Below are 12,044 nucleotides of genomic sequence, written 5' to 3'. Positions count from 1 at the left end.
ATTGATAGGCAATATGAAGCTCAGTAATTTGCAGACTAAACTGCCACTTCTCCCTCTACACATGTATGAACGTAAACATTTTTAACGGTGCATAATTAACTGTAACAAAATATAATTCTCAAGGACCAGAAAGCTTAAAATACCTACATCAAAAGCCAAAGCCTTCTCACTCTACTTGCATGCATAAACCCACTGAAGTTACTGACATTGACATTGACTGTCTATGTGAGTATGATTAGGTTCTAAACATAAATCAATTTAAGTATTCAGAAACTTAAAACAAGTACTGAAGTTTCTTTAGAGTTGCTTGCAAACTTTTAAAACTAGAAAGTCATTGAGTTAGTGTGTGGAAACAGATTTGGTGTTTTCTTATGTCATACAACATTGCTAAAACACACAACAGTTTCTGTTGGGCCCATTTAAAAATCAGAATAAAAGTACAATGTCTCCATACAGTATTGTAAGGGCGATGGGAGGAGGGGGGCTTGGATTGGGGTGGTGGTGAAGGTTGATCTTCCAACTGCAATATTGTTTAAAATTCAGTGTATCTGCACTGGTAAGACAGCATTTTTGCGACACTGTCAGCAAACACTAATTGCTTTGGGTTGTCCTTTTTTTTTTTTTTTTGCTTCCAAATTTCAGCTTTATTTATAACCATAAAAGCCAGTAAAAATCAAAGACTTGATTTGTGAGAGGCACTACAATCAGACAGATCTAAGATAAAACTATCTCATTATCTGTAAGGTTGTTTTCAAAAGTCAACTAACACATTGGCATCATAAGAAATTAATTCATCAGCATATTTTTGATAAGCACAGTGTTTTTTCTCTTAAAGGTCATTTTTCTAAATTAAGTAAAGCATTAAATATCTTTGCCATTCTGCTGCACATCTCAAACTTAACTCATGAAATATTTTGATAGTAAAATCAAATTACAATAGGCAAAATAAAGTTTCATGTACATTTAAATTTGACATATGTACCACAAGCAATGTAAGCAAACTGTAGGCCTGTTCATAAGTTTCATAAACTATGCAACCTGGAAATGTTCATACTTAGTAAATACAGTGTAGCCTAGAGATAGATTTTTTTTTTTTCCCAGAATGTTTCCTTCCTTAAAAACTCCCATGAAACTACACCAAGAAGCATAAAAGTTAGAGCTGGACCTCACTGTCCACTGTTTAAGATTTGCATGGGTCTTTCTTACTGAAGAGAGAAATTGAAAATTAAGTTGTCTATGCCACGCTCTGATAACTGCTGCCTCTGTCTACAGCCGTCCACTTCCCTCTCTTACTCAGAGAGCACTGGGAAAGCAGCCACCTAAGCTGGTGCCTGAGTTTTTGCCTCTAGCTCCCACCTTGCTTTCAGACAGAGCTTCCCTGGACTCTTCCATCCAGCAGCAGAGAAGCCTATGGAAAACACTGGGAACCCACCTTTCCCCTTCCACGATGAAAAAGGAAACTTCTACCCACAACACTGAAAAGACAAAGCAGCTCCACAGGATAAAAACCGAATCTCCTCCAGTGTGGAACAGACTTGCCAAACACAACTTCTCTTTTTAAGTACATACAGTGCAAAGGACAAAACTTCTCCGCTTTTACACCTACTGGAGTTTGTTTGCTATGAGTGAATTTTCTACAGCGTCTGCCTGACAGGCTAGGGTTACAGGAATGTCTTCACTTATGTAACTTCATTTCTTGAGTACATAATTATCCAACACACCCAAGGCAGTCCAAGGCTTTTTTTTTTCCTATATATATATATACACACACATATAAAAAAATTAGTTTCTTTCCAGCTGGAACATTTTTTCAAACCTACCTCTGGAAGCAAAGCCACAGGAGCACTCAATGTGGTGCACTGAGACCCTCAGTATCCCAGTAAAGTATGAATTTATTTCTTGGCAGTGTATCTCTTTCACTATGTATGGGAATGTAGGCTGAGCTCCAGACTTGCAAGAGACTTTGACATTCACAAGAACCTCCTCCATTTTCACCCCTGCACCTTTTTCCTCCTACAGCAAGTCATCAAATTTCTCCTGAACATTCTTATGAAAGCCATAAAAACAAGGCTACAGATGCCAGCAAGCCACACAACCACAGGCAAGTGCCCTGTCTGCCATTTCACAGATAGAAGGAAACAGCACCTAATATTTGGCTGTATCTTCCCTCCTAAATGAAACTCTAACTCATTTTACAAGAGAAAGAAGGTGGCAAAGACCAAGGATACAGACCATTAAAGCAGTATTTGCCCATGAAAAGCAAATGTGAACATTGTGTCAGGAGATGTTTGCAATCAAGGCAATGCAGCATATTCAACCACAGTAAGGTCTAGAAAATTGAACTCTACCTTTGAATAGCCATCAGCAACATCAAATGCAGATCCACCAGGCAGTATATACGCACACATCACAAGAGCATTATCACTAGTATTTGTACTAGTCACAATTTCCTCAAAATATATTCTCCCTTCTAGACAGGTCCTCAGCCAAAACTATGGAAACCTTTCTAACATTCAGGAAAAGACACAGCACAAACATACCGGGAAGATACAAATGATATCCATCATTAATAGATCTGTGCCAGACAGAATATGACCGAGATCTTTCATCGCTTAGAAGTGGGGCTTTTAAACTGGCAATCTGAGTATTTAAAGCACAAAGGGAATCCAAATGCTGAACTAGCATTATAATCAGACAGGTCTGAGGACTACACAGGCAGAATACTGTTATTCATATTGCGAGATATATGAATAGGATCAGCACCCTATCTACTGAGCAGTATACTAGACACGAATAGAAGGAAAAATAAAAAAGAAAGTTGTTCTTTGCCCAAGAAGTTTAAATTAAATAGAATCCGTGCTTTTAATAGTATATTTCATACACATTACAGGTTCCTGAAATCCCTACCTGTGCTACAACTCCTAAACAACATTTAGAGTGCTCAAACACACTGTTTAAGATTTTGATAGTTAAAAACGATTGGCTTTATTTTCAAAAGCTACGACAATACAAGCTCACTAAAACATAGAAAACCTAAATTTTGGAGCATGTTTTGATTACATCTGTGCTCTCCATATGACACTAGAGGTTACTTATATTAAAGTAATCTGCCAAACCACCACTGTGGCTGCTCAGGTATCATTCTTTCACCCAAAATGATATTTTTAATCATTTATCCAAAAGCAAAGTACTGGCACTTTACAAACATACTGTGTTTGGAGGAATTCTAAAATGTCCTCACTTCAGCTCTAAGTTACACATTTTTATAGCTGACAGGCCTGATACAACACAGGGGGATGTCAGGAGAAAACAAGATACAATATACACCTGAATTATAGCCTGCTCTTTGCAATACTCCCTCAGCTGCTCGGTGCTTTGCAGCAAGTCCAGAGGAACTGCTTAATTTCACAAAGGCCTGGGAGCTGCAGGCACAAGCTACTAGAGCCTACAGAAAAGCAGAGGAGAAATTGAGACTAAGAGGTTTCAAGACAGGTTTAAAAAAAAAGGTATGATTGTTCATGGATTAGTAACAACACATAAGCCGACATTTTACTTGATATTTCTTCCTTTCCCTCGCACTGAACTCAGAAACTGAATTTTGAAAAGCTTGCAAGGTGTTTTGTATGGGTAAAGAAAGTCCTCAAGACCGTCCTCCTAATCAGTATTGACTGTGATGTATTACCAATTATGAATCTGCAGATACAGACACTGCAGACACAGAAGCTGGCACAGGCATTTCAACCTCTGGCTACCTCCTCTGCTGCATGAAGAGGCAGAAACACTTTTCTAAATCTCCAAGATACAGAAGCAACAGTGAAACCACGAACTTTAAGAGATGTTGACAAATATTATTCGCCTTTGTCATTATTTCAAGTGGAAAAAAAATGTTGTCTTAGGGAAATTAAGCATTTTAATAGAGACAAGAACAAATACGAAGATGTTGGGATTTAAAAATGCAATTCCCATAACTCTGTTTATGTTTTGATCTATGCAGCCAAGAAAGATACATTAAAAATAACCACGCTATATTCCACTTGAATGCTGTTGAACGTAAGATCTACAGGAGAGAGAATAAAAAACTAATTGGTCAGACTGCCAGGCATACTGTTGATTGCTGAAGATACACAATGGGAAATGATACCTCCATATCATACAATTTAATGTGACTTAGGCAACACAATCCAAAATGTTATTTGCCACATTTATTTCTAATTTGGATTGAGATGGCTGGCCACATTAAGTTAACAAACTTTTGCTTTATGAATGTATCATGTCTAATTTATATTTAAAAAGTAAAACTTAAAACCAAATACTGCAATAGTTAAGCTTCTTTAAGGCATAAAGCTAAAGAAACCCCCAAAGGCTGCCGTAAACCACACCAGTAAATGCATTTTGGAAATACCCTATAAAAGCCAATAAGAATCTCTATGCTGTAGAATTATCAAAGGGGTTTTAAGTATTACACTGTAAATCCTGTATAATAAGAAGTGGGTGAAACATATCCAACTATATATTGTCCATTAAAATTGCAATATAAAAACTAGGTCATAAGAAGAACAGATTGACATTATATGTCAGTATTAGAGAGTAAAATGTAGTGCATTATCCGCACAATTATCCCCAAAACAAGTAATGTACATCCATAAAATCAGAGCAAAAGAAATTGAAACACATTACAGTTGGGAAATGCACTGTTAAGCTACTCATACAACCGTAACTCATCCCTATTAGTACAGGAGTCAATATTGGTACTCTCATTAAGACAGTTCAGTATTCCAAAACCCCCCAAAAATTTAAATTTTATTTAATGCCCTACTGGGCATTTCTCCACATTCTAGTATTACCAAAGGGTACAGCTAGCATTGTCTGGATGTAGTAGCTGTTTAACTTCCCATAGCTTAAAAGTGGCCTAAGTTGGGCTGATGCCAAGCTTCCACAGCAAAATTGTAGACTCCTGTACTGACAAGAGGATGAAGCTGGAGGGAATTTGCTGAAAATCTTTTTCCATCAGAAAATTCATTACCAAAACCTAAGCTGTTTGTGGAAAGGATGAGTTTCAGCAAGTCTCACATTATGAAATATGTTGTAGAACAGCCAGTTTCATCTTTTCTCCCACTTGGAAAAAAGAAAAAAAACCTATTCAAAGCTTTGTTCAAAAAATTTAGTTAATATACACTAAGAAAAGCCATATGGATTTCAAAAAGTCAAATTCAAAACAAATTATTTAAAATTTTTAACAATTAAATACTCTGATTAATATGCAATTTTATTTCAAATTATAGAAGTGTGACAAGCTATGTTTTTTGATATTTTATTTTTGTTGTTTTCACACTAAATACAGTTATAAAGAAAAAAGGTATAATTCTAAAAAATAATGTCAGCAATGATCAATGAATCTAATTTAAATAAGTTTCAATTGCAGATGTCTGAACAGGGTACAGATCTACTATTAAGATAATCTGACAAGCCCCCAAGGAATGATTTGGCATATGCTCATTAGGTGTGGAATTAAAATTTATTGTTCACTCAAATCAATTAATGAATGTACTAATTTTCAGAGGATTCATTCCAAAAAAGCTGAAGTTTTGAATAATTTTAATAGGGGTATGTTTTGCTTTTCACACATACAACATTGCATGCATTGTGAAACTCAGTACCAACCTGATTATCAGTATCTTGAAATGCTGATCTTTCTTTCTCTTTGACATATATACTTGCCCCTTACAATTTTACATAGATGTGCACAGGTAAATAAATATATAGCCTCTCTTTGTTGGAAGAATGGAGTACATGAGATCAAACTGAAATCCCTTCCCTACCCCTACACTCAAAACTCAGATAAGCATTCTCCTTCTCCACCCATACACTAGCAATAAAGGACAGCGGATAAACAGCCCATGCTCTGAATTTAAACATTTCCATGGAAAGCCTAAATGTCAGAAAATTGTTAACCCAGAAAACTCCGCAGTTCTTCAATGAAATTCAGATCATGCTCAAGCCAACTATAAAGCTCCTGAGCATTTTAATAGAAGCAGAATTTTGTTTTACAGTTTTATTAGGAAACCAAATTTCCTGGCACAACCCCACAACATCCATCTATCTGTGGGAACTCCCTTGTTATTACTTCCATTCCCCTGTGGCAAGGGACTCTGTAAACCAGCCAAATCTCACACAAACATTTGCTTCTTCGCAGCTTCTCTGGAATCCCGGGGCGGAGATGAAAGCAAGGACTGGCTGCACTGGAAAGCGTCCAGATGCAGAGCAATAAAAGCAGGTAGCAATATGCCTACCAGCAGCACAAAATGCCCTGCTCCATGGAGAGCAGGAAAAGGGACGGAGATATTTGTTTTTGACTGCACAGCTCACAAAGGCAGAAGAGAAAATGCATGATGATTTTCGGGAAGTGGGGGTAAAACAACCCAGGAAATACATATAGAACAAAAAAGTATGGTCTCAGGTTAAGGAACTTGCCTTGGAACATCTGAGCTCAGTACTGGCTTCTGCCACAAACTTCCCGTGTGTCTTAGCTCCAATCCACAAAACAACATTACCATACTGCAGCGATTTATCATAAAGATAACTTAATTTATGCTTCTGAGGAACACAGTTTCTACAGAAATGAAGTCTTACACAGATATTTAGTTTATTGCCAACCACTTAAATAGAACATACTCTTGAATTAACCCATTAATGCCCTCCTGAGCATCTCTTCTGATTTAAGGGTTGCTTTTTTCAGTGGAGAACAAAAAGTTAAAGGAAGCTTGATTTGTTGCTGTTACTGTTGCATCCATGGTGGGCCACGAACTCCTGCTGCCTTTAAGCATTCTGACAGGCCTCAGCAACCAGACAAAGCACCTCACAAGCAGCTAGTAAGCAAGCCAAGGCGTCCAACTTCAGTTCTCTTCAAACAGCCTTAATTTCAGCATGGGACTCTTCTGGACTTACTGAAAATCAGACTCTATTAAATTGTCTGAAATCGGGCCCCCACAGAGTAAACTGCCTAAAACTCTTTTGAAAAAAACACCTGACTTCTATACGTGCCTCCTAAATACAGTGTAAACTAATTATTGTACACACAGTGCAAAACTAGGGTAGTTCGACAGTAGCCTCTCCTTCCAATTTGTAGCAATTAATTCTAACGTCAAAAATCTTAATAATGTAGTTGAGGATTTTCAAAGCCACTATGTTGTTGGTGGCAGGCTTGACTAATTTTCCCACAGAAGACAATGGTAAAACTTCTACCAGTTAAAACAGTGTTCATCTAGATCAGCCTCCAAGTGCTCCTGACAAACCCACTCCTGGGTTCTGAGTCAAGTAACAACCTCATTAAATCTTTCTGAAAAAGCTCTGTAAAAATAAAACTTATTAATAAATAATAAAAATTGACATTTGCCTTGTGGTAATAATTAAAAACCTGTAATAAAGCATGTATATTCAACCAGAATAAAATCTTGCTGTGCTCAACATCAAATAGTTTGTGTCCAAACACTTTATAACATACAAGTCCCAAACAGTATCCTTTGAATAAAACATTAACATACTACTCCAAAAAAAAACAAACAAAAAAAAAAAAAAGGCACAAAGATAATCCTTACCTAATAAAACCAAATGGACACTTTGGCCACAGCAAAAGAAACCCATGCATTACTTTAAAACTGGCTCAACCTCCCACCAGACATTTTCCCCCAGACATAGTTAGTGGAATGATCTTTGTAAAGAGAAAAGGATCCAAAAGACTTTTCAGTACTTCTCAATCTTCCTGTACTACCCTCTTTCTAGAAGAAAGACAACTTGCAAAAGTTTAGGATCCTTCTTGATAAAATGTGCTACATGAACTTACACTGTTAGATTTTATACTATGAAAGGATTTCCAAATATATGAATGGAAAGATTTGTGCTTGGGTTTTCTTTTGAAGTCTCCTTCTATACAAAATCCACTGCTGTGTTATATGTGTCTTCTCAGTGTGTTTTCACAGCACAAGCCAGGAATGGATGAACCAATATTAATAGCTGATTCTCTTTACTATGTATTGTGCTCTGTCATCTATCATCTCCAATGCCATTGGGCACTGCTGGGATTTATAATCAAATCATAATACACAAAAGACAAATGAGCAAAAATTCTTCCTAATTTATAATGTCATTAATGCCTGTACAATTATATTGACTGTACAACCCGTCTGTCATTTTTAAATGGTGCACAAACATTTCATTCCCTATGACAAGCATACACACACCAAAATAAAGATACAGAGATAAGTTGACACTACTTATTTGTCACGGAAGTATAAACATCCGAAAGGCAAATCTACACAACATTCATTACAACTATTCATAAATCCAGTGAGCTTCAAAAAGGCTCCAGAAACAAAACAGACGACAGGCCATGCGTCACTTCCTTCAAAGAGGAAGTATTTACTGAAATCCTACACTGTCAAAGGTTGCTGCCAAAAGAGCAGCAATTAATTCTTTCAGCTGCATATGCCCAGCCTATCCAAAATAATTTTAAGGTCAAGCTTCATCCATCTTCATTTGTTTTCAATTTTGCCAAGGTAACTGCGACTAACTTACCAAGTTTCAGGCTGAACTACTCTGGGGTCAGGAGAGACCGGAGGGAAAGAAAGGTTAATGCAAAGTCGTATGTTTGCCTTATGAACCTAAATAAATAACCACTGGTGATGCATTTTAATACTTCACTACTGTGTTTTAAAACTCATAAATCCCTATAGCTGAAACAACCAAAATATTAGTTACTTTATCTCTTAGAAAGTAGTCGTCAGTTTTGAAGAAAATCAGACATGTAAAAGACAGTTGAATTAAAATCAATAATTTATGATACTCTTTTCTTATAGAAATGCAACACGGGCAGTATTTTGAGTTCTAATCTGTGGGCACCTGAAACTGTAAAAATGAAAGTGAAATTCTAGTATCTGAACAGTCCAAGTTGCGCAGGCAGAGTTGCTCATATTCAAAGACGACAGGGCCACGTAAAGGAAACGTCAGTCTGGAAGGCTCCTTCAACAGGTAGCAGGCTTGCTTTACTAAATAAACACTCAAACAACAAAATTATCTAGCTAATTACTTCAAAAAGAAACTATTAAAACCGGTTGCATATAGCCACTACTCCCCAGTGGCAGCGAGCTAATGCTGTTGCCTTCCAATCGCATTCCTTCACTCCAAGTTTCCCACCTCCTGCCTGTACAGCCTGGAGTATGTTGAACTATTGCATAACGCTGCTGCAAGAAATGTGATGTTCTGCCTCCCTGTGCTGCTCCCTGTGCTTGCATTTTGCTCAGGCTGAACTAGTCAGCTGCATGATGTGTTGCAAGCTCTAACTTCTGCATTAGTAGAATATCTGCTTGCATACCTATATTAGGTTTGAAACGCTTTACTAATTAAAACAGCAATGATGTTTTTAAATGTTTGCATCCAACAAATACTCAGCTTCCAGAAAACTGGCTCAGTTGTGATTTGGGTATTTTTTCCCAAGCACAACTCGGAGAAAAAGATGTTGCCACAGCTGTAAAACTGAATGCTAAATCTACATTACAGCCCAAAGTTAGGCTTTGCCTATTTATACAGCAGTGTCCCTACTTTAATGCTATAAAAATCTTTTAGTCCATTTTTGTCTTTTTCATACAAATAATATTTGCAAGGCAAAATGTCTCTGTTCATGTACACCAAAGAAAGGCTTTTTCCCAGTAACAGCCTGGAAGCTAATAACTATTTTAGAGCAATTCTAGCAATGAAATGCTGTTATTGGCTGTTTATGTAACAGTGAATTAACCCCCACTGATACCTTTCAGGAATTTATACCCATAGTGCACAAAATGCGCCTTGCAAGAGTTTGTTAATTTAACGGTAAGTGCAAAACCTGTCCAGATTCAGAAGACTCTCTTTCAAAGCAAGCATGCTTAACCTGGCATTTCAGTCATGGAAGAAATTACTCAATTAATTGCAGACAACAAAAACAACAGGGTTATAACTAATGTACAGTAAATGCTCTGTGGGTGTAATGCAAGCTCATTTCCCAGTAGCGTACTCTATTACATCCTAACACATTTCTTACCCCACTGCTGTAAAACAGCTTTAATATGTTAAATTTACTTAGATTTTTGTTCCCCCACACATTTGTTTTCTGGCAATGAAATATGATACAATATTATTATTAACATTAGGGAGGGCTTGGTCTCTTAAGAAACATTTTTATAGTATAGTATTTTTCATACCTTCTTCTAGACAATACACTATCTTTTTCAAAGTTAAAACCAAACATCAGAATTTCTGAAGTTTTTGCCTGAACTAATGATATCCTTGGCAGCAACAAAAGCCGACACTACAGTGACAGGACTCAATATTTTATCACCTGCTTCTAGGAATTCAAGTCAAGAAAGGAGCAACAAAAAAGCTCCAAAGCATAAAAAGACCTGTTAATGACAACTGCTCCTGTTTTAATGCTTAGCAAGTGCTGGAGTAAAATATTAATAATTAAAAATACCTTAAAAAAAAAAAACTTACCAAAGCAGACATTGATGCCTTCTTCTGTCATTCCTTCCATTCATGTTAAAAATATCTGTTAATGACTTGTTCTAGTCTACTCTATTAGCTATCAGCATAGGGTTAATATTTACTAACATAAGACTGTTACAGACTTGCTGCTTACTTACTGCTTACAGCTCTTCAGGATATATTTATATGTACAACACCACAGATTCTAGTTATGATTAAAACAATAAAAACTCACTGTAATAATAAAATATGCAGATGAAAATTAAAAGACTCCAATTCTAGTACATGACAGTCAGTTCTCAGCAGATGCTAGAAGTATTTATAAATATGTATGTCTATCCTTTCCAGTAAAACCAGCCAAACACAGCAAGCCAACCTTGTACAAAGTGTTGCAATATTTTTAAACGTAGCCCCCATGCAAATAAATATAATCCTCTTACTCTCAAAGCTAACTCGCCTACACGGCTTTTATTTTATTTAAAATGATGCCTGCAATAATTAAGACTATTTTATCAGTCACATTACCAGACAGCTGACAGGTCATTCCCCATTATCTGTGCCGCAGCACACCTGAATTACCCTGCCACATCACGTTATATTCAGAGTGCAATTTTAAGACGTAATCTCTCCCCGGCTTTACGGATCCCAGGAATCCTCCCCCGCTATCTCTCCATGGCAACAGTAGCTACAGTAGAGACAGTCCACCTCTTACGCAAGAGGAAAGAATATGAAACGCTGCCAAAAGGCCACAAATGTCAGCAGTCAAAACATCACTCTCGTCCCTCCCCGTTTAGTTTCTGCCTTAAAGAAACAGGAGCCGGCACTTCCTTCCCCTTGCGGTTCGGGCGCCCAAGCCACCCTCGCCGGAGGAGGCTGAGGTCCGGCACTCCGGCGTTAGAGTTGCAAATCAATTCCCACATGGCCATAGCACCGATGTTTGCAGAGACATAGACATGTGTTCCCTTAATTTCCTTGCAATACATATGTCAGCAGATCGTTAGCCATGCACAGAAGAGTGCTTAAAAGGAAAAGAGTTTAAGAAGCCTGTGGGTTTGGGGGGTTGTTTTTTTTTTTTGGGGGGGGGGTTGTTTGGTTGTTTTTTGGGATTATTTTTGCATTTCACACAGCCAGCTAACAACTGCTGGACGGTAGACATTTAACCCACTAAAATATCATCTAAACAATGTAAAAATAACAATAATGAAGCAGCTTAACAACATGTTATTTTGATTTTTATTTCCAGTGAAGTTATTGGTGCAGCAGAAATTTTACATGCAACTTTTTAAAACTCATAACCTCAGAAGGCAAAAAATAACAGATGAAAAGCAAGGTGTGGACTTTGATCATGCAATCGGATCCATGTGGGCAGGCCCCCCATCCCCTGTGGGGCACCACTGAAGGTCAGTCTAGGCTGATCAGATTGCAGCATCTGAGCCATAGAAGGCAAGCCAAACAGGAGTGGAAAGATCTATATACCAGGATATCTTTCAGCAGATAAAACAAAAGTTTGCCTCTGGTAGTGGGATTTAGGATAA

At 37.3% G+C, this 12,044-nt stretch overlaps 1 protein-coding gene across 7 annotated transcripts in view; it reads right to left on the bottom strand.

Annotated features, from left to right (window-relative positions):
• Nucleotides 1-12,044, bottom strand: part of HIVEP1 (HIVEP zinc finger 1) — a 148,183-nt gene that overhangs the window by 93,589 nt on the left and 42,550 nt on the right. The window contains exon 1 of one of the 7 annotated variants that reach the window (XM_067290849.1): nucleotides 10,519-10,607. The exons of the other annotated variants lie outside the window; for them this stretch is intronic. Within the exon in view, the coding sequence (XP_067146950.1) occupies nucleotides 10,519-10,558 (40 nt within the window). The 5' untranslated portion in view covers nucleotides 10,559-10,607. Of the gene's footprint in view, nucleotides 1-10,518; nucleotides 10,608-12,044 lie in introns of those variants that run through there. 7 annotated transcript variants of the gene reach the window in all.

Source organism: Apteryx mantelli, chromosome 2 (assembly GCF_036417845.1).
Source record: "Apteryx mantelli isolate bAptMan1 chromosome 2, bAptMan1.hap1, whole genome shotgun sequence".
In the NCBI taxonomy this organism is placed as follows: Eukaryota; Metazoa; Chordata; class Aves; order Apterygiformes; family Apterygidae; genus Apteryx; species Apteryx mantelli.
The sequence above is the reverse complement of the archived record's forward strand: the minus strand, read 5'-3'. Positions and strand labels throughout refer to the sequence as shown.